Here is a 24,075-nt window from a genome sequence, read left to right on the forward strand (position 1 = left end):
GAAAATTTTTTTAATTGCACGAAAATTTTTTTCAAACTTTTTCTTCACTTTTTATCGACGAAACTTACCCCTATATAATTACAAGTCATATCAAACTTAATTAAAAATAATTAGATTTAATTTACTTTTCCGATAACTTGTTATTTCTTCTTCGTTATATTTTATATGATTATTGCCCTTACATTTTTATTGTTTACGAGATGATTTATAAATAAATTAATAATAAGAAAATGTCATCGGGCGAACCGAGTAATTAATTAAACTTAACTATTAAATTTATGTATCTATGCATTTCTAAAAATTTTAGTTTGCATTCTAGTTTATTAAATTAATTTCGCTGTGGACACTGTGGAATTTCCGGAACAGACCTGAATACGCTTCTGTTACATCACGCCCATACAATACACGTGATTTCGTATCAACGAAGCCATTGCCTGCTATCGCGCTCCCATCGTTACGATGTCGGCCCGACAAATCGGCTTTTCGGTAATGACCAGTGGGCCATGCGCGCCACAAACATGGCTGAAGCAGTTTCCTGGGGACAGTGGTGAGCGCTTTCAAAGCGAATCACTCGGACGCGTTCGATCTTACGACCCTAATGAAATTCTAACGAACGTTCTATCGCCGTCGGAGTCCACTCTTGGCAATCGCAATTAAACGTTCCCGGCAAACATCCCGTACTTCGGACGACGGGACCATCAGGCCGAATGGCTGGCAGAAATCGTGGTGACTCTAAAGAGGGAAAACGAAGTTACGTAACGTTCCTCGTATTTGACCAGGGACAAGTAAGGACGCGTAATTAGCGGGATGTTTTACTTGCCACAGAGGAGAAAAAAATAGCATGTCTGTCATTCATGACAGGACTGGAATTAACGAGCAAAAACGTGGTCGGACCAACACACATACGTTCGTAGTGTTATATACCAAAGAGATAAATGTGCCATCGTCTTGAATTGCGGCGTGTTAATGAGTCGTCGGCGCGCGAAGAGCGTTCCTTTGTAGAAGGGAAGAAGAAAAGAGCTATCTGAGAAATTTGTCGTTTCTCGTATAAAACAATACGATGAAACAAAAAGCTCCCTTTCATTATCTCGCCTCGCGGTATTTACAATGATGGGGTGGTGCGCACGGCGAATTTTTTTCCGGCGAATAAACTTAGTATCTTGAACTCGTGACTTGCGTAAAAGTCTCGGCGATTTCGCCGCATAAGGCGGAGGAGTGTTACGTATAGAAATGCAATAAGCGTTTCCCCGTCTCTGAAAAATTTCCCGGAAAGCACGTGGCAGACAAGAAATGGCAGCGGGAGCTGGTATGATTCCACGAGATTTATTCCGCGGTTGAAGCCGACCATTTCTCTGTGCCGTGTCGTTGCGCCGGTATTAAACATTCCAAGCATTGCGATGCCTCTCCAATACTCACCGCTCTAGGTGGGTGCATTGCACGAGACTTGAAGCAGTCGCATGGCCATCCTCTCGCGATATATGTACAGGTACATGGATCGTATGTATCCCTGAACGCGTTTCCGAAAAAGCATTGAGAGACGAGAAGCGGTAGCTGAACCGAGAAACGCTCGGGTTCGAATATAAAATGCGCCAACACAAAGAATTTAACTTTGACAGCTTTAACGAAATCTTTTTGAGAAAGGCATCGCTTGAAATCAGTCATACATGGCATGTAAAAAGATGTAATAAATATAATTATGATTTCTCTATATGTGATATTTTTTAACAACATGATAATTAAGAAACGAGCAATAAGAGCCTAAAAACGTGGATGGCAATGCGTAAATTTTTTCAAACATTAATTGTTCGCGAAAAAATTTTTTTAAGACATATACATATATGCCAAGTTATAGATTCTCTTGGTTTGAGAGACTTCTATAACACCCCCTTTTCCCCCCTGGAGAGATGTAGACAGGAAAAATATCGGGGCGAAGACGTGATATTTTTTGTTAGCATCGAGTGGTACTAATAAAATAATTAATTACATCGATATGTGTGTTGTTGTAAAGGTTGTTAGAAAACTTTTATTATTTTATTATTAATATTAATATTATTAATATTTCGATTATTTAATTATTTCTTATTTTTTCCTCGGTAAAAGTGAAAAGGGAAATTCAATTAACAGACGTACATTGCAAATGATCAAAGCATACGTATTTCGTTCGATTAATTATTATCGGAATGATAGATAATTATATTGCCGTCCTTCGGTTACGTAAAAGATCTTATTAAGGTCAACGAGATTAAAAACGATACTCTTCTTTCCGTGCACGGAATCTGGTCGGATGTCTTTATCCCGATGTCCGCCGAGGAAAAACGGGAAACGTGATTTGATTTAGTATAGAGAGAATTCGCAGCAAAGTTCGCACGCCGTGATTTTTATTTATTCTACGCAGGATCATATTGTATGTCTATATAAACTCTCGAGAAATTATATTTCGCGCAATCGGGTATATACGTACTAGTATAAATAACCGTACATGGCCGTGGCTGCTTCTGTAATTTATCTTCATATGATTTCAATGCCTCGATGTTCGATAATTAAAGGATGGCGACTATGCGATATATATTCGTATCTTAAGTTAGTCCTTGTAAGAGAAAGTTCACGAATGAATTCTCACACTTTTAGCATAAAATATACAATATCACAAATTTCGCTATGCATCCAAAAGATATTCCGTATGGAAATTTTATCGTCTCGGCAACATGCTAATACGAATAAATTGGTCCGTCCGGGCTCTGCAAATGATCGCAGAAGCGAGAAATCGCCGTATTACGGCGATCAATATTTCCTTTTTAGATAACGATGCAGTGTCCGTGTTATTTGCATTCTCTTGTGGCAATCTGCGCCTTTTATTGCATCCCGTTTCCTATTTGTTGATTGGTATGCGCACGGATAGAGCGGCACGATGCCAAGAGACGCGGAAGCAATGAAACTAAAGCAAAAGGAGGAGGGAAGGTGTAAAGGATCGTGCGAGGGGTGAAAAAAACGGAAACGGAGATCGGCGACGATCCGGATGAAAAGAGCGAAGAAGAGGAGAGCGAGAGGGAAGAGAGGAAGGAAGGGAAAGAGAAGGAGAAGGAGAGGACCCAGACGACCGTTCGTCGATAGCCGATCGGCGAACAGTTTGGTTTTGTCGGCTCGGTAAAGAGACGAGGAAGGAGCGATAAGAAGGGTGTCTCATCCCGAGGAACGAGGGGTGCAAAATGTTCATATCTACGTACGGGATGTTTGAGCGAGAGAGACGCGTCTCGAGGAGAGCTTTAGTAACGGAGAAGGCTGCATGCGAGCGAGCTTTCAACGCAAAAGCTGCCGTAAAGCCGGCCGTTTCAACGAATGTTAGGAATATCTATCTCCACGAGCTAAATCCAGTATATACATTGTAAGAATGGCTTGAATGGGGATCGCTGGGAGATTCTAAAGAATATCGAATGCAGCCCTACATATTCTTCCGTGATCTCGAGAGCACCGGGGCAACTCGCGCACATCCGATTATACAATAATATCGCCTTGCTGCACTTTCGAACTTTTCATCCACCCTGCGTGGGTGATATCGATATCACGCCGAATCGCGCGGCGTGTCACGCCTCTTCCAAATCCAGGAGCCATTGGTGTTATCAGCCCGGTTTGATAGGACCCGTTTCCAGAGTGGATACCGAACGATATCCGCGAGGACGATATAAGCGACGTTTTATTGTGGGGTTTTGCAGTGAAAACGATTCTTAAACACCTGCGTCTCATTTCGCCTTCTCGGGTTTCATTATTCTGCGAGTTATCTCGGAATATCACGAAAATTAACCCGCTCATTGCACGACTGCCAATCGTATGGCGCAATTGCCATTGTTCTCGTTGGGTTTCTACGGGTGTATGCGTGTGTACGAGCACCGGCATATATTCTTTTAATTTATGAAGAAAGTTTAAGCGAGCTGCCTTATTCCTGAGCTACAAAAAGTACGAGCTCATCGATCTCCTTGTATAGACGTTCAGTCTGCCGCGACGCGCGCGATTAGGAAGTTCCGCGAGAGCCTGCTTGAAATTTCGACGATAGTCACGATGGGCACGTCAGCCGTAAATCGTCGTTACCGAAATTGGAACGCGTTTTCACACGGTCGCGCAGGATGGACTAAAGCGTTAGATAGCGAAATAACACCCCTTTCCATCCCTCGATACGACAACGACGTCCTACGAAAGTGCAAAAAAGTTTATTATACATACGTAATATGTATGCATGTGGGGCGCCGTACCACTTCGTTTTATGTCTTTAATTTCTCGCGCCTTTTTTTTTTTTGAACCGAGAAGAGAGTGTAGCGCGAATTAATACATTAATTTCTCGGTGACGTTATTGCCCATCCTCCCCGCTCCATCGGCGAACGAATCACTGTCACTGTCGGATTTGAATTCAAAAACGAGTTAAACTGAAGTTGGACGTGTGACACGATGCCTTGTCAACGGAATGGCAATCTACGCTTGGAAATATTGCATTTAGATTCTATATTCGGAATCATCATATTTTTATATTTTATATTTTTTGCGTTAAATTTTGCTATAAAATATTTTGCGCCATAATCTCACTTTTTATGTTGGATTTATTAGAGTACGCAATATATACTCTGATGATTTTCCAAAGATGTGAAATAACTTTTCTTTATTGATTTTTTACATTGCATTTTAAAATATAATACTTATTATTTTAAATAAAAAAAATTTTATTAGTATTTTATTTATATAAATAATCAAAATTGACATATATATACACTTTTTATTTTTTAAAAGAGATATATTGGATATACGTGTATAATATATAGTAAGCAAAAAGCTACTAATGTGAAAAAAAGAATAGTGATTGGATGTGTATTGATGGGCTAAAAGCTTGGAAAAAGCACGGAAATATGACTACATATATATGTTTCCGCTTTTGTCTTTACGGGAAATAGGAGGTATTATACATAAGCGGCTGCATAAAATAATCAAATATTATCCTATATATTCACGTACATTTTCTTCGAATATACAATCTTGTACAAATATGATGAAAGAGAAGTGGTTTCGAGATAGAAGATTATTTATTTTCGATGTTATTCGATGTTACATCAAATATTATTTCTATAGAAGATTAAGTTTACAACGAGATTGCGAGGGTATAACTTTATATATACATTACCTGTCTCTTATTAGAAACTTTATAATTGCGTGATCTCGAGACGTCAACCATTCGGAAAGGAGAAAAAAACGTGCCACAAAGGAAGGAACGTATTATCGATCAAGCATCTATTGGGGTGGAAGTACAACGAAGACGAGTCGTATGGACTGGAAAGTAATTACGGCTATGGGCTTGTCACGCAAAAATGTTCCGCCAGTCGTAAGCTTTTCAGAGTTTTCCGGCGGTTCAATTCTGTTCCCTTGAATTCCCCTTCGAGGCAGACGAATGAAATTAGGTTTCCGGTATCGTTCGAGGTTAAACGAGCTGTGGATTTTCTCAGTTTCTCCCCCGTGTTAGTTTTTCTCACTTTTAAAACTAGCATGTGATAGAATCGTACTCGAGGAAAACTGACTTCAGCGTTATTTAATATAACTTTATCTTAAAAATTAGGCATAATTAGATACATGTATTTCGTCAAAAAATATCATTAACCGAAAAAACATATATTTTCCTACAATAATAAATCCATTCTCCATAATTATATTGTTTATCTTCTCACACTGGTAAATTATATTTTATATAAACAATGTACTTTTAATTCGTTACTTAATTGCCAGTATCGATGGTGTTATAAAAGCTTTTCCGCACATTTTCTCTGAAGAGAACTTCTTCTCCCTCGCCATAACAATGAATTCAATTGTCTAAATGATCTTTCCAGCTCAAACGAACCGTAGGTTTACTCTACTTGTCCGCCCATTCGCGTACCTCGTCTCCTTCTATCTTCTTAATCGACCAAGTTGACATTGACAAAGTAGCTATGGCTGCTTCTAATGCGATACTGATGATCTTCGTTTACATAATAATGACAAATCAAAGCTATATTTAATAAATTTATAATCTTTTTTAACTATCCCATCAAAAAATAAAATTTTGGTACTTTTTTCATGAATATCTCTGAGTATCTATTATGCAAATTTTCGTTTACTGAGCAATGAATTAATAAGAGATTTGAAGTAACAGCATTACATCTTTCGAAATTAATAAATCAAATGCACATTTTCTCCGTAATCCTACATTTATCTACATAATTCTATATTTTCCGTGAGACAAAAATCCATTTTAATTATTTAGCGAAATCTTTCTCTATATTGCACTCTTAATATTACTTCATCATGCAATCACGCTCAATATAATTTACCGATGATCACAAAAAGAATTCTAGATCGTGCAAAAATGACACTATCGACAAGAGTGCACGTAATTTAGATTTCTCTTTTACAAATTTTTTACACATTTTACAAATGAATTCCAATAGATATTTTTTCCATATTATTCAATATTTTATTTTATTTTCAACATTTTATTCTCTATAGATAACATTTGAAAACAAGGTTCTATTAAATATATCTTTTTGCGTCAAAAATCATTTTATTCTCTATAGATAACATTTGAAAACAAGGTTCTATTTATAAATATAATAGAACCTTGTTTTCAAATGTTATCTATAGAGAATAAAATGATTTTTGACGCAAAAAGTCATTGCAATGAATCGAATTCCAGAGAGACTCATGTTTGAATTTATAACCATGTACCTAATGGTACAGTTTAAGCCTATGGTCGATCCTACTACCAGATATTCACGAGGTATAGAATGCAATATGCTTTGCGTTAATCCCTGGAAACAGACCTATTCGCTGTCTCTGGCACGTATGCTAGTTGGCACTCGTAGGTCCGTAAGTCACTATTCATGATTTAAATGTCCGAACGAATCTATCGTAGATCATTGAAAACCTTCGTCACACATAATTGTGATAAATTATTTTAATAATTCGATAATTTAAGTATCACTTTGTATTTTTCTATTTATGATTAATTTTTTCGAATGATTAGAAAATTTCATTGTTAACAAAAAATTGTATACTGAAATATAATTCTCACTTTGCGAGAGATTTTTGCAAATAACAATTTTCTGACATATTTTGACACACGCATATACACATCAAAGACATGTGTTGAAAGCCTAAAGCGCAATTTTATGATTTCTAAAACTGGAATTTGAACATGGAGAAATTAAAAATCACCAAGGTGTAAAGTATTCGGGAAACGAAATGCGATCGATATGAATTTAATTAAAAGCCAGTCGCTCAGTGTTTACCGGTACTTGTTTCGCATTGAACGTTTCAATATACACGCAAATATATCTCCAGCTTGGCCAAGCATGACGATACAAGCGGCGATATATCCATTTATCGCTCACAGTTATGAATCCTCGATATCCACGCGCGGACATATGAAGATAACGAAAGGCTTCATAGCCGCCGCAATGTTTCATTTTATGGGATACGCTGGCAAACCGATATAAACCATCTTCACGCGTATTAAAGAAATTATATGTTCTTTGTGCAAATTTTTTGGTACTTTTTTTTGTTTTTAGTAAAATCTAATAATCGAGCAATGTTTCTGCAAAATTTATTTAATACTGTTACTATTTTTTGTCGAATAAAATAAATATCTTGCGGTTGTACACGTTGGACTAGCGCGAATAGTTTGTTTTCTTATTCCATGCGTGAAAGCTTTGCGCTTGAAGAAAGTGGCGTTGAAAAATACGCGACATGTATTTTGTTTATTCGTGGTCATGCCGGAGTTTTGCCGTAAAATACATAATGTCGTAATCTTTAAAAGAAATATTTTCTTGCGGTGCACGTAGAGTGTATTTAAAAAAGTGCAATTTTATATTCTCACAGCGCTTGAAAAATAGCATCCTTTAATAGGTCACCGTACAGTAAAGCCATCGCTTTTCGTTTATTACCAGTTAACATTCGCTTTAGGTAAAAGCTTGAATAAATTGGCTAATTGTAAGCTATACTTTCTCTTTCTCTCTTTTTCTCTCTTCTACTCTTATATATATTCAGATAATCGATTTTTCTACGTAAATATCTTCGTTAATTGTCTCGTGATCAGTAATCTTCTAAGCAAATATCCAATTTTTTTTTATTATCAGAGCGAGCTATTTTAATATTTAATGATGATTACTTGAAATTGTCATTTTTAACCAAAAAGAAAGATAAATTTATATTTTTACACATAATTAATTAAAAAGCATTGGTTAATATTAACACTTCCTTTAGTCATTTCTGTAATGCTTTTTTTTTAATTTTATATTGCATTTATGTTAAAGAGAGATGCTGATTTAAGTAACTTAAAAAAAATTTTATAGTTTTGAAAAGCGTTTTTTGTAATGTATCGTATATCATTAATCTTTCCAAACTGTTGAGCGATGGATAAAATGTAATGAATCTATTTGAATGCTGTTTGAAACTTGCCGGGGTTGAATCTGCTGTTACTTGTCTATGACGAATAATTCTTTTCTAATTTCCGTAATAAATATACTTTGAGTAAATAAAATGTTCGCTTTTTCTCATTTTGCATTAAATCTGTAATTAATCCGTTTATGTATTAGTTTTCAAGAGGGATATAAATGTTACAGAAATATCGTGCGTATCGATAATTGAACAATAAATCAAGCAAGGATTAGAGTTTATGTTTCGTAAATGTAATTAGAAATTAATTCTGTATATTATAATACGCCCTTAACTGCGCTCTTGAGGCAGCGAATAATTTAATCTTTCTTACTCGCACATATTTCATGTATTGAATAATTTACCGGTTTCAAAAGTACTTTTCTCATAAAATACGTAACGTTTTTATTTAAAGAATATCTCTTTTGTAAAAAATTAATAAATATATATATATGTTTGAAATTTCTGAAAGTGGAAATTACGCTAAAACTAATTTAATTTTGGAGAAATGAAGGAAAATATAATATAAATGTCCAATATTGAAAAAAATTATTATTTAAAAACCTTTATTAAAAACTTTTAAAAATGATCTCTCTGAATCTGACATTTTTATCAAACATATATGAGAATTAATAAAATATAATTTAGTTTATATATAATTTATTAATATTTATTTATATCTCTCTGAAAGACAAGAGAGATGAAAAAAAAGGCAAGAGATAATAAAAAAATATGAAAAATATAAATGTATAAGAATTAATAAAAAAGATGTTTATTTTTTATATCTTTTTTAGAGAAAGAAAGAAGACAAATCAAAAAAGACATGATAAAGAAATAGTCCTGTTTCTGGCCACATTAATTAAGCCAATTTTGGACACGTTAAACGATCGATAAGTGAGTGCAGTATGCAGAAATGCAAGATTGGTTTAATGGCTTGTACTTGACTACCGCATTGCACGATGCAGTTTGCTATATGTTAGCAGGCCGTCTCATTGCTAGCCTTAATTTTACTTAAAGAAACAAATGGTGTTCGATAATTTTGTTCAGCAAAATGTGCATAAGGAAAATTTTACTATTTTCTACTAAATTTTACTCCTTTCATTTGGACTCGCAATCTTATTTTAAGAAGTCACTTGAATCAACAATGTTCTCTCGAATTTTTTCACATCACTTTTTTAGGCCAATTTTTTATTTTCATGGTAAAATCACAAGACTGACAATGCGGAAAATACGCGAATTGCAGAGGGTATTTAGTCGGCGGTTTCTACGGCTGGTAGTTCATAGTGATCTGCAAAGATGTAAGGCTGCACGGAATACGGCTTAACAGAGAGTAGTAGCCAGCTCGCTTAGAGTAGTCTGTAGAAGACCAATCCTGATGGTACCAAACTTGCTCTAGGATTTGCCTAGGGAGATAAGTGGTCCTTGTCGGGTTCACGAGGTAAAGAGGCGCGTCGGAGTTGCGCCCAGTAGAGTCATCGCCAGGGGCACACTGGTGCTTCGCTCAAACTCTAACCATCCCCCGGAATCGGTTGCACGGCCGACATCAACTGTTCTCCTCACATTCGCTCCCGTCATTTCCCGCGTACCCCTCACCTCATTACGCTTCCTGGTCTAAATGGGACGACACATTACGTCGGCTTACCTATCATCGTTTCTACACACGATATCCAGGAAAGCCTGATACTGCTCGAAAACTGAGCCATCCATTTACGGATCCGTTTATCTGACCGTATCACTAACTATTCGAGACCGATTCTCTGATCAATGGTCTCCGAACAGGTGTTAAATTTTATCGGAATATCATCTCATCGAATTTGTGTAGGATAATTAAATAATCTTTAAATATAATTTAAATAATTTATTTCATTTCATAAGTATTTGATAAAATAATTTTATATTTATTTTTAATAACTTTTTCTTTAAAAACAATTAATTTTAATATACTTGCAATGATCTTAAAAAGCTTATAATTTATATTATTTATTTATAAAAATTTATGATCTAAAAAGCTTCCATTGACATTAATTCATTTAAAGATGAAATTTTTATTTAAATAATTATGGATGATATTCCATTGATTGAATTATGACAAATCTCTGCAACATCTCTTTTTTAATTCATTCTGAATTAATTATGTAACACATAAGTAAAAGTATATTGTATATTGTATACAATATTACTTTATTTATCGTGTTAACAATAGTTCGCGTTTCCAGGAATACTTGAAAATTCCATATTTAGTTCTATTTATTAGTCAAGACAGTCTTTCAACCAAACTTTGAACAAGCTCGGCATGTACTCTTGAGAGTTCGCCCACCACTTGCAAGTGAGTCGAAGCCACTGATTGACCGTATGGCGACCACGGAATAGGAATTCTGACAACAGCAACAGAAATCGAAACAGCTGTTGCGGTTTATCGATGTTAGCTTTGAGAATATATAGTTAAGATAAAGCTAAAATAGAGAACATAAAGATATTTTTAACGATATATCAAACAGTAGTTTTTAATAGTTTAAGTTCCTAGAGATGAGATTTGTTATTAATCTATATTCATCAAATAACGCAGTCAAATTACACAATTAACTATTTATATAATATTAAAATAAGTAAATATATACATATAGAATATATACATGTATACATATTAACGCTTCATAATAATACATTAATTTGCCAGACTGCATCAGTATAATACATTACGTTAATTGAATTATTTAATTATATTATATCATTTAATAACAGAACATGATAATATTGAGAGTATTTTGAGTTTATTTATTTGACATAAAGATTGCCCCTTTAGCATTGCAATACTATCTCCCTCTAGTGTTGCTGCATGGACGAGTCATTTTATGGCTACAGATAATACAGACATTCAAAGGCTAAAGAGAATCGAAATTACAGCGCTGCAACTGTTTGGTTAAATATGATTATGAGATAGAAGCGATGCAAGTTTGTGTGTATAATTTGATAATACAGTGATATTAGTCATATCGTTTTTCTTCGAAGACATTTTTTATCAATTTTAATTATCCATTATATTACATACAAAATAGCCAAAGACTGTTTGTATTTCTAGTCCAATATATTATATATATAGAGAGATATACTTCTCATTCTTCGTAACTCGAGTAGAACTTTGCTGGTTACTTCGGTACTTCTTCTACAAGGAAAATATTCCGCATCCTTTTCCTTTGCATCTCAATTGTCAGAAGTGTTTCCATGCAGCAAGAGTACGTACCTTTAGGTGGAGAAGCGCAGAAGGAGATGTACAAAGTTTTTACAGAGGTTATAATAAGCAGTAGAAAATAAAAATGAAAATGCGCGATATTTATCTGATACAATAACGGCTGCATTTATTGATTGATTTGATTCCGACTCATTTTTCTGCTCGCACGACCGTTAACTGCGCTTCCATTTCGTATCCTTTCCGGTTATTTGCTCTACGGATCCGTTATATTTCGCAAAAATCGAAAAAGTGAAGAAGTTTTGTTTCTTTTCGACAGTATAATTTTTCAATGATGCAGAAACGACAGAAAATAATTTTACACATATAAATTTTGCAAATTTCCAGATTTCGCAGGTATGGAATAATCATCATTTTATTTTAAATTCGATTAAGTATAATATTTAATTAACACCACGCTTTTCTCTCGACGATAACATTGTATAAATTAATAAAAATATGGAAATTACTGATAAAATATTTTCTATATCGTTAAATACATTTTTTTAAATTGTGGCAAGTAAATTGATGAAATATTATCTCTATCCTCGAAATTTAATATTTTATTATAATCTCGAAATTAATATTCACTACCTCAAAATATATGCATGCGTTCGACCGCATTACGGGAAAATGAAATATTTTCGCACAGCAGTAATCTGCGGCCCACCATCTTGTGTAAATATTTATTTTCATAATTGTTTTCATATATATATATATATATATATATATATATATATATATATATATATATATATATATATATATATGACACGTATGCTAGTTTGAATGTACAATTAATTTTTCAAAAAGTAAAATTATATGCGAAATATGCGTTATTTAATTAATTTACTTAATATATATGTGGATAGAAAATTATTTTTCAAAAAATGATATTAATTGCAATTTAATACAGTTATAAAATAGAAATTTCTTTTTACAGAACAAAATGTAATTAAAAAATATATATAATATTGTGAAAATGAAGCGAAAAAATTAATTCTCATTTTCATTTATAATATACGTCACAATGTAATTATATTTTTCTTTGTGCGTGTTTTCTAGAAACAATTCATAAAAATTTGTTTATTAAAACGACTAAATGTGGCGAATGATACTACGAGTACCTCGGTCATTATTGCGATGCGCCTCGTTGTTTCGACGCCTCTCCGAAAATAGTACGGCTGGAACTAAACTGAGATAACGACGTGCTTTTAGCGCGCTCGATGAAGAGGTCGGCTCCTGGAGTCGCGGCTTCGCGCATGAAGCTATGCACCCGACAAAACTACATTATGATTTAATTAAAATCAAATCTTTCGGCGAACGTACGCGGGCTGTTTTGAAATATAACAGGATAGATAGTAGCGCTTTTTTGTTATGACATACTTGCGCGCTAGCTTGGACGCTAAACTGTTGGCCAATTAGCGTATCATCTTCCCTCATTCCCTCTGGTCGCCCCTGGTTTTGCAGCTCTCAATAAACTTTTCCATTATCAAATTTAATTAAAGTCGCTCTATACGCGTTCCACATACCGTCCTCGCGCAAACTTCCTGTAAACGTAATGAATTTAACAGAGCGACAATGAAATTGAATGTGTGGAGAAATGTGTTAGCATGTGTGAGAAAATAATTTTTGGTTAACGAGCCATCTTGACCGTTTAAATGGTCAGTCGAGATTGATATAGCTTCTAAAAAAATAAAAAAAAAATAAGAACAGGATATCGATAATCAACTAGGGAAAGATATAAGATTTAAAAGAGTATAAGATAGCTCCTAAAAAAATAAGAAAATAAGAATAAGATATCGATAACCAACTAGAGAAAGATATAAGATTTAAGAGAGTATAAGATCCTTATTTTGTTATTATTCACAATAGCAGTTCTTAATCCATTATATAGATGTTTATAATAATATTTTTAAGCTGCCGTCTTTTTTCTGTAATTTTTTCTCCTATTTTTACGAATGAAATCATCTTAACTTGTGTGTTTTTATTCTTTATAAAGTTCCAAGAATAATGCATTTATATATTTCTAGAAATGTAATTAAATCACATTTTTGTGTAAACTTAATACTAGTTGAAGAACAAGATCTCTAAGAATCTTAACTCGTGTTTTTGAAATTTAAAAATATACATTAATAATTAAATACTTTATACATTATGATAATAAATTTGGTAAGATTAATACATGTAATATTCAGTCATCATCGCGTTATGCATGCCTCGTAAACTGCATCTGAGACATACATGCGCGGGAAAATAGTCATATGCGTAAGTCTGTGTCATGTACACAGAAGCGTGTTCAGATGTCCCATTTGTTTAACTTTTTCGACCGCGCGTCTGTATTTTACACGTGCCATCGACTACTTTTTCGTCGCCCTAGCGCGAAAATTACAGTTTCCACGGAGTTTCGTCGTTAAGTACAGCCTGCACATCCGTGTTATAATGTCGGGAGCTTGTGTCCCTCCTGACGAAACTTACGACTCTAGTAATACGTTTTCCATTACCGGTATCCCAGCGTGAAATGCTCGATTTACTCCACTCATTTTTTAAAAAAAGACAGAACCATCGATGAATCTTTATAACATCTATTCGTGCCGCTGGAACTGTACGTTACAAATGTCCAAATATCATGTTATAAAATTTGTAAATAATATACATATAAATGATAAATAATTTATAAATTATTCACAATACATTTCGTTGCTCCGTCTGTCTTCCTAAATCTTTTTTTTTTCTCTCTTGCTCATTCTTTGCTTTCTTCTTGTGACTCACATTCACACATTAAACATGATAATAAATAATATTAATAATGATAATGATAATTAAATAATATTAATAATGATAATTAATAATATTAATGATGAAAATTAATTAATGATGATAATTAATAATATTAATAAAATTAATAAAATTAATAATGATTAATTAAGTACGCAACAAGGTCGGACAGATTGCATGATACTCCCAATCGTGGAACAATCGCCACAATACGCACTTTATTATGTCACGACAAGAGCAACACGAAGAGTGAAAAAATGATTGTTATTTGTAAGAAGCGACAATCGAAAGATTGCAATAAAACGGCAATTTATAATTTATATCCCTGTCGGCGCTTCGATTTTCATTTACGATAATGAATGAATCGTCCTTCGATAAAGATTTATCGTCGCAAGTTTCGTGTCATTTATCAAAAGAAAATTAATCATTAATTGTAATCATCATTGTGAATTTTGTTCTGATATTTGTCACATTTAGCAAAGGAATTCGACGGGAGATTTCGCATAAATAACAAAATCAACATATGTAAATATTAGCGATCTATATATGTTGCAAAATCAAACATTGTATTATTGCTGCCGAAATATTTTATATACTTTAACATACACACATATGCTAATTTCTTGATTATAAATTAAGTATTAATTAAATGACTGATATATCAAAACCTTTCGTAAAATTAATTATTCGATTTTTTATTCGTGTCTATTCGTTTTTAATCCAAATAACAAATTATAGATTGGCAAACAATTTGAAGTTTCGAAATATATTTGAGAAGTATCGTTAGAGAAATAATTATCGATTGTAAACATCATAAAGAAACGACGATTTATAATATTTATCTTATTTCTTTAATTTTTAGTTGAAATGATAAATAAATAAAAATAAATCGCAAGAAATATACACTTTGATAAACAGCCGTTGTCGCGATAAAGTTCAGTCATTTATCGAAAATTAACAATTATTAATTATCCCGATACTTGCCATGATGGCGTTTTTAAAAGGGATTTAACAATATACGGAGTGTCTCGCGCATCACTATTTTACTGCTCGAGTGTCACTGAGTAAAGGATAACACGCTAAGCGCCTGTAATAACAATAACAACAACTGTACGCCATAAAAGTCAAATACTATATACGCTTTAATAAATTTACTACCACTACAATAAAAGAGGACACGTGTACGTAATAGAAAAGGCGATTATGACAATAAAGACGACGCCCGAGATCTCTCTTAAATGATTTCAATTTTTATTTTATTAAAAATTTACTATAATATCTATAATATCTTCTTTTATGTACTATAATATCTTCTTTTATAGACTAAATAAAATAAAGATATTTTTTATATATATAATTGAGACTCAAATTATTAATTAAGCCTATTGAATTCGATTGGCCCAGTTACTAAGATCTGATAAATTCATAATATGATGCATTTTGATAAAAATAAATTATTGTCATGATGTCATATTTTATATCATAATTACCGCTATTTTGTATTCATTTGTTCGATAATCTATTGATGTGATATAATTAATCATATCATATACTTTCAGACATTGATTATGTATAAAATAACCTTCATATGAAAAACAAATCTAAAAAATCTAACATTCATAATAAAACTCAGAAAATACAAAACAAGGATGATTGGCGTGTCGCGTTGGACTCCATTTTCATCAACGATGATCGTTGGTGGTGTATAACAACGATGATGGTAGAGACAATTGTCGAGCACAGCTGCTACGTCTCTCTCTTCAACGAAGCCGTTGAAGAGAGGGAGCAGACGTGTATTTATTCCCTCAGCCATCAGAAAGCAATAGACACGGTGAAAACGCTGTCGAAACAAGATCCAGAGAAATGTTCTGCCATTATGGGTATCTGTCATTACGCGAACACGGTCTTAAACGAAAACAATGGCCATCTGTCCACCTGGCTCATTGCACGGATCATAAAGTATCTGATTTATCGCGCCAAAATCGAGCAAATCGGGAGACTTGAGGTACAGGATCTAGACCGCGAAATCGACGAAGAATATCGGGCAATTCCGAATATTGCCGGCTCAAGTAAATGACATATGTTGGTCGTTTCTTTTCCCAGAACAATAATATGATGAGTTTCCAACAATAATAACCAATAATAACCGTATTTGGCAATAAATACGTTAAATTACTATATTATTTTCTGTCCAATAAACTGCAATCTTAGATATTTAAATAACGATCAATTGCTCTTTTTATTTACTTGTATCGCGATACAAATTTGCATATAATAGCATTAATTTAATTATTCAGCTTCTTCGCAAAACACTACCAGGTTCCGCAGAGCCCACAATGACGACATTGAATATGCATTCAACGGCAAAGTCAATGCGCGTTCACATGTGGATGACGTACCTTATAAAGGACCGAGTCTCTATGTTGTGCTTAGCGGGTTTCACGATCCCGATTTACCAGCAGAATTGTTAAACATCGGGATTCCTCTGGTCTGCATGTTAGAGATTAAGCTTCCCGGTGAACAATATGTCGCGTATCACGAGACGAAGGAACAAGATTTCATTTCCCATGATAAGACGCGTTTTTCCGAGGACTATCGTATCGACGTGAATAAGCTGGACGAATTTTGGACGATTACACGCGAGAGATTCGCTAATCTATCCGTGTATCCGATATATTCCGACATAGCCAGTCTCACCCTTTCTCCCGCAGCCCTACCAGAAACTTTAAATATCACCGAGAAAAAGTTTCTAAAACGGGACATACATGATAGAGCACTTCGCACTTTGTATCATTTGTATGATCTTTATCGACAACACGCGAAGTATTTGAAAAGCATGAAGCTGGAAAAGGGGATCGTTGATAAGAGAGATGGAACAATGGATACGAAGATCTACGAGAACGCGTTAAGTGATATACCTAACGAATATATCAACGTACCATTGATATTGGGCGCGATACTTTTGCAGGTTGAATCTAATCTTGCGAGATCTTACGACGATGGATGCGTCCTCGTCGAGTGTAATGCGGGATTTAGCGATGCCGATACGGGGCACGCGAATACATCAACGACAGATGAACGAATCCCCGTATTCGCTGTGCGAGACAGGCTCAGACTGCTTGATCTTGAGTACGAACTTATCGATGAATACGCTGATAATTCCAGTCAATCATCACTGCCTTCTAATCTCGAAGTTATACCGTACAGAGACACTTTGAGCATGATCGTTCGTCATTTCCTCGATCGAAGAATTGATTTAGACGATGCGGTTCTTCGCGTTTTGAGGGATCCGAGAATAATTAATACTTGGCAGAGTCGCCAGATATTAACTAAGTCCAAAAGCGATATGTATTCCTGTCATATAAATAATATCGCGCGTATATTTAATCTAGAGCGAACGATCAGTCGCGAAGAAGTTGCTCATTACCTACATCTATTGATGTTTGACAAATTGATTTTTTCCGAAGACAATTATGGTGCAAGAACAGAATTGGTGCAACCGTTGAAAGAAGATTTGTCGAAATTAAAACACGCACGATCGACGATTAAGAGAACTCATAGCGCATCAAATCTTACTGCCTTGTCTTCGCTGACTGTATCTAGTCTACGCCGTTTCAAGAGCGATTCCGAAATTGATTATGATAAGCCGATAATCGCATTCACCGAGTGTCCGCTTTTATTTGCGCTAACAGATACTAGAGAAACTCTGCTTCCAGGATATTTGCATGAAAATGTCTTTAAGAGGAGATGTTACGAAAGATCGAGTCTCGAAGAATACGAAGACGTCGAGTTGCTCTCAAGCCGTGTTTTTCTTCAGGTCATTTACGAATGTTTCCAACGTTTCGATCGTCTCGCCGAGAGATACTTTGAGCCGACGGATTCGATGCTCCTTTACTTTAGCAACAACAATCGGGTGGGTGACGTGTCCGAGGAAACGCGTATATCGTCTATACATACGCCCATCGGGCTTCGAGAATTCTGCGAATATATCGCGAAAGAGGAAGAGAATTGGATAGAACGGGAACAGGAGACACGCCAATCGCGTAGGATGGACCTGACAGGAAGATTTATGAAGAGACCTATCGAGGTGGAAGACGACGCGATCATATTCGCCGACGAGTGCTTCGTGCTTCCGGATTCGTTGAAAGCGCGCTATCTGAAGGAAAGTCCGGATCGCGATTTGCGAAAGAAAATTTGCGAAACGGAGGAATCCGAGGAAGCGACGGGGGAGGACGTTGAGGGGAGGAAAATAACGGGACAGAAACTAAACGGGACGCCGACGACGGACAACGGAAGCAAACAGGCGGATGGAAGAGTTATGAGTGGAAAAACGTCGTTGATGAAGAAAAAATCGAGCACGAATAGAACAGATGATGTCGATACGTCCTTCTTATTGACGGAAAAAATTCTATCATCTCGAAGCGTTGAAAAAGACGGAATATACGACTTCGTCGGATACGATCTCGGTAGTCGTCTTCGCGTTCAAGTAATTCATCATAGCAAAAAGTTTCTTTTGGACGATGTAACGGTGCGAGTCGAAATCGAGGACTGGCTTCACGGAGCCTTCGATATACGCGTCGCCATTGCTCTACAACACTGTACTTTACGATTGTGTAGCCGAGATGGTCGCCGTCAATCGGCGGACACATTTCACTTAACTACGGAGGGAGGAATTATACTAGGTTTCTGTCGAAATAAAGAAAAGGATTTCGGTACGTAATTTATATTGCGTTCTAAAAAGATATTAAATACACAGTAAAAAATAAAATGTTAATTATAACATTTTTCACATCCAGAAAGTCCACTTTAAATTTGAAGTTAAAATAACTCATTCGTCGTATGTTATTTATTGACAAACTAAAAATGTTAAATAATTGACACGATACTTTACATTTATTCTTGTTATTGTGACTTTAAGTGTAATGTAAAAATAACATACAAATTAATTAAAAATTACACGAAAAATAGTTACAATAACTCGTAAGAAATGTTGAGGACATTAACATATGATAGTAATTATTTTAATTTGAATTATTTGTAACAGAAATTTAATTTCAGTAAATTTGATTATTTTTGTATGCCAAAGTTCAAGATTATTTAAAGATTCGCTTTAACTTTTCTTAGAATATTAAACTGATTTTGAGACGTTAATTATTTAAAATGTTAAAAATACACAAAATAATATTTTATTTCTAAAAGACATGTGACAAAGTGTCAAGTTATAAAGTTGACATAAATGTAACACATGAAAATGTTCTAAAAATAATAACATATAGATTGTATGTTAATTTTACATTGAAGTACTAATCAAAATGTGGTAACACAAGAAAATTTTAACATATGAACGCACAATTTTTTACTGTGTACATATTAACTCTTATCAAAGAGTAATATAATTATAAAGAAACTAAATCTCGCTGTCGAATAATTCCTTTTCTGTGTTTTAGACGCAGTTGAGAGCTCGTTCGATTATCATTCGCGGGCCTTCGACTTTCGTGCTTCGTGGCCTTCCGGGTTATTGATAGAACCAGCTATCGGGGACGGCACAAAAGATCCGTTTTGCATTCGTCAATCGTACGTTTCGAAACGTCTTGGGCGCGCAAGTGCAGCTCATGAAGTCTGCCGGAACATTCTCAGGAACGGAACCGTCTTAAAGTACATGGACGACAATACTGTCGTCATCCTTCGTCCCAATAGCGTCATCGTGACGTGCATGGATTTCGACAAGTCACAATCGTACGACGAATCCATTCACCAGACGACCCTAAAAGGTACATAGTAAAACGCGCGGAGGAAACGAGAAAAAATTTTTTTTTTAGATAAATTGAGCATTTCTCCTCTGCAGAATTTTGGAATAAAAAGAGCAACTCGGTGGCAGCCAGCGGCAGAGAAAAAGTCATAGGTTCCACAGAGTCGCGTTCAAACGGATCGATCGTGGACGAGCAACCACCGAAACAACATATATTGCCGTCCGAGAAACGCGCGACCGTTAAGTTTTGATCTAATTGAGATACGAAAGCGTTTGGAACGATTTGATATAATTGAGATTTTAAAGATAGTTCTCTTTGCCTCGTACACAGCTTCTATCTTTATTTATCATTTCGATAAATTTCATAAAAATTCTAGAGAAAAATCTTGTTAATTTCACAAAGAAAATCGCGCTCGCGGGGCAAAGCAATATCTAATATCCACTCAAAGGGAGGAATTATTTTTCACACCTTTGTTCTTTTAGGGCGGAGACGTCTCGCTGATAATAGGAACGAATAAAGTGTTACGATACTCCGTAGTAAATTACGACGGCAGACACTACGAAGTGTTGAACGATCTGGTTGTAAGTGAGCACGATCGATTGCTCGTTAGGACCACGTCGGACTACGAGGTCAACGAGGTATTCACACGCCGCGCTGATGGTACTGATATGTTGCTTCGTTCGAACGGAGAATTGATGGTTATCTTTGCCGGTACCGTATACGTGTAATCAACGTGTGTCTCGAGATACACGTGGTAAAATTAATACGTCTTTCAATCCCGGTTTGTGTCATCGATACTTCTTCTTTAGACGGCACGCGCATCATTACCGGTTACACGATTGAGGAGCGACCAGTGATTTGCGAGTGGTCGGAGAACGAGTTGCAGCGATATTTCCGATACGATGGCCGAATTAACGTTGCCTCGTCCACCGATGGCACATTCCCGCCCTCGCAGCACGTTGATTACCGGGAGAAACTGACAAGAGTATCGATCGCGGACGGTTTTGTCTCGATCTTGTTGACTTTCCGCGTGGAACACAAGGATTACACCACCGTGTCTTACGATCAGTCAGCGGTTGGCTGTACTTTATCGATGCCCGACAATCTTTGCGTCAGCATGTCGGGAGAAGGTCATTACGAAGTTTCAATGGGGGACCAAGTTAATCTGAAGGTAATCGAAGTCGCGCGTATTCGATAACGTAGATGTATTGATATCAGCGGTAACTATGACGTGTAATTATCGAGTTTCTCGCGAGCGTTTATCGAATATTTGAAGAGAATGGCTAAAATTTTATCGGTACGAGCTAAAGTTTTCCCACCGACGCGTCTTCCCTCCTTTTTTCCTTCGTAAAATGATTTCGCGATATCGTTAGGTTCGCGACGACGTGACACTCTCCAAGATATGTGCTACCTGTGGCAGAAGGTCGATATCGACTTATAAGTTTCGGAAATCGTCTGACGCCGACTCGCAAACGATTCTCACGGCTATCGGGATTCTTGGGGATGTGCTCGAGGTTAAAAGCGATGGTACCGCGAGTTATCGTCGGCCGTACAGAAGGCGCGAGGGCAACGGCGAGGAGGAAGGAGGTAGCCGGGGAGAGGACGCCAACCCGAGGACAAGAATCCATCGCAAACACGGACGATATTGCGAAATGCTCAAGTTTCCTGCGAGAAGTCAATACAGAATTTTTGCGATGAATCGCGATCTGACAGCTTGCGAGTATCTTCATCGATCGGTTAGACGCGAGCGGGAACTGGCAGCCGTCTTCGCCGACGAGACGAGCGTGATCCAGTATCCAATTTCACGTCGACCGGAACTTCGTCGCTTGATTACATTTGTGCCAATGGAACCAGAGTCGGGATCAAAGGAAATATCGGGGTCCTGTCAATATCGGGTTGGATAATCACGACAGCACATAATAATACGCCTGATTTTCTTTCATACAATTCATGATAGATTATATTACGATCAATCAGATCTTATAATTCTTCATCACACAGCTTTATAAAAAAAAATACGTAACGATAATTTTCCAACGATTAAAATATTATATCTTAAAATCACTCCCGTTAATTCATAATCGAAATATAAATTTGTAGCAATTTTAATCGTCGCAAGGGTTGGTAAATTAAACGGTAAAAAATGTGCGCAGATCAGATCTGACAAGCGAACGGGTTACGACGAAACTGAATTACCGCGGAGTACTTATTCATTTCCGTACAACTGGCTGTTCCCCTTTGGCAAAAGAGATCAGAGAGTTTCTGAAAGAATCCAGAGCGAAGTTTTAGCAAAGCGAAATGAGCAGCCGTTGCCCAAGTTATTGCGAGTGCGCATTTTCTTCGGCATTAAAGAGGCAGATAGAAACGCCCTGATCGATATGCAGAGAGCTATGGGACGCTATTGGTTATCTGTAAGCAAACAGATTTAATATTACGAATTCGTTAAAACTCGCTATTAAATATTCAAATATCGAATAACGAATTTATCGTACACGTATTACTAAAATTATATTTCGGTAATAACTAAAAGCATTGCAAGAGTTATTAATCAAGCTTAATTATGCAGAGGCACAAAGTTATACGCGCATACATATCTCAATTTAATTTAATTCTGTTAATTGTTTTTGCAAACCCGATGGTTGATTTCGTTGAAATTCTCACATTATTCGGGGATATTATGCCCGAGGTTGCCCATTTTCTCCGATTACGCTTCTTCTTCTTCTTGTTCCACCCAGGTGTTCCGTGATGGTGACAAATGCCGGCTATTTTGCGCGACTGGAAGCAGTCGACCCTGCGAAGTTGAAAATGATTACGGGAGTTCGGAGCGCAGCCTACGAGAGCTGGCTCTCGGCGTTAAGGGAAGCATCGACGTCAAGACGTACGTCAGAAGCCTTCAGGGTAAGCTCATTAAAGTGAGCACGAAAGCACCTCGGCAGTCGAGCCGTCTTGCGGAGTTACTTGTACAAAGGGGCTCGATGAAGGAGGAATATAAGTGGTATAAACAGTGCATGAGGAAACGGATTATTGTGCCGTACTTTCGAAATGTTGCTGGCTCGTGTTATTCATTAATAAAGAATCGTGTCGACGACGAGAATATTGAAGAAAAGTCACGAGTATGTCTAGAAAAAAAATGAACTTATCAACAGTAATAGAACTGCAAAAAATTGTCGAAATGTTCCTATTGAAGTTTAATAAAAATAAAATATATATCTATCTTTCAATTTTTCGTTCGCGGATAAAATGGCATAAAAAATCCAACTTCCCGTTTACTTAAATCGAGTTTCTCTTGTCTCTCTTTTTTCCTTATAACGAAAAAGATTCCTAAATATCACGATGTCTCAGGTTCGTTGCACTCGTTTCTCATTCAAGTTTTTATCACTTGGTGATTTTGGCACGCGTGGGCGGAATACCAAAACGTCGAAGAATAAAGTAAAAGTCAGTACTCTAAAGGAACGACAGCCGCCATAAGTGCCATATGTTCTTCACATTATGAAAAGCTGTAAAAGTATGGCTCTTCGCATTTTGTCCTATCGTCGCGCTTATTCCTCTCCTAAAGGCTCTTTTGCATCGCTGTATTTTTATTCTAAATTCGTCACAAAATTTGTCCGAGTGTTGTTCTTTACAACGTTCTTGCACCGTGTTATCCTTAGCTTATGTTTTATCGCGAATAGTGTCATGTATGAGAACGAAATGTTGACGGAAGAAATTTTTCATTTCAGGAAAAAGAAAAAGATGGGATTGTTTTAATCCAATTTTCACAATCGGCAATTTTTATACGAGTCGCCTAAAATAATTCGGCCATTCTCTGGTCTTTTTAATCGTGTTATCTAACAGAATCCAAAAACGCAATTCTATATCTTTCCGTGTAACACGCACGTGACT

At 35.9% G+C, this 24,075-nt stretch overlaps 1 protein-coding gene across 1 annotated transcript; it reads left to right on the forward strand.

The window, feature by feature from the left end:
* The first annotated feature begins 6,726 nt into the window (after nucleotides 1–6,726).
* On the forward strand, nucleotides 6,727–23,661 carry LOC105250498. The gene is made up of 11 exons (XM_011256638.2): nucleotides 6,727–6,873; nucleotides 16,077–16,512; nucleotides 16,741–19,155; nucleotides 19,891–20,214; nucleotides 20,289–20,431; nucleotides 20,676–20,904; nucleotides 21,003–21,364; nucleotides 21,567–22,088; nucleotides 22,347–22,604; nucleotides 22,929–23,306; nucleotides 23,536–23,661. The coding sequence occupies exons 1-11, from the start codon at nucleotides 6,727–6,729 to the stop codon at nucleotides 23,659–23,661; spliced, it is 5,340 nt and encodes a 1,779-aa protein (XP_011254940.2).
* Nucleotides 23,662–24,075: the final 414 nt, after the last annotated feature.

The sequence above is a fragment of the Camponotus floridanus genome, unplaced genomic scaffold (assembly GCF_003227725.1).
Source record: "Camponotus floridanus strain SB8 unplaced genomic scaffold, Cflo_v7.5 scaffold15, whole genome shotgun sequence".
Taxonomy (NCBI): domain Eukaryota; kingdom Metazoa; phylum Arthropoda; class Insecta; order Hymenoptera; family Formicidae; genus Camponotus; species Camponotus floridanus.

Coding starts and splice junctions, on each gene's coding strand:
- LOC105250498 (XM_011256638.2), top strand. CDS start 6,727: ATGTACCTAATGGTACAGTTTAAGCCTATGGTCGATCCTACTACCAGA. Junction 20,432..20,675: donor CGTCCGAGAAACGCGCGACC/GTTAAGTTTTGA, acceptor TTGTTCTTTTAG/GGCGGAGACGTCTCGCTGAT. Junction 22,089..22,346: donor CGGGGTCCTGTCAATATCGG/GTTGGATAATCA, acceptor AAATGTGCGCAG/ATCAGATCTGACAAGCGAAC.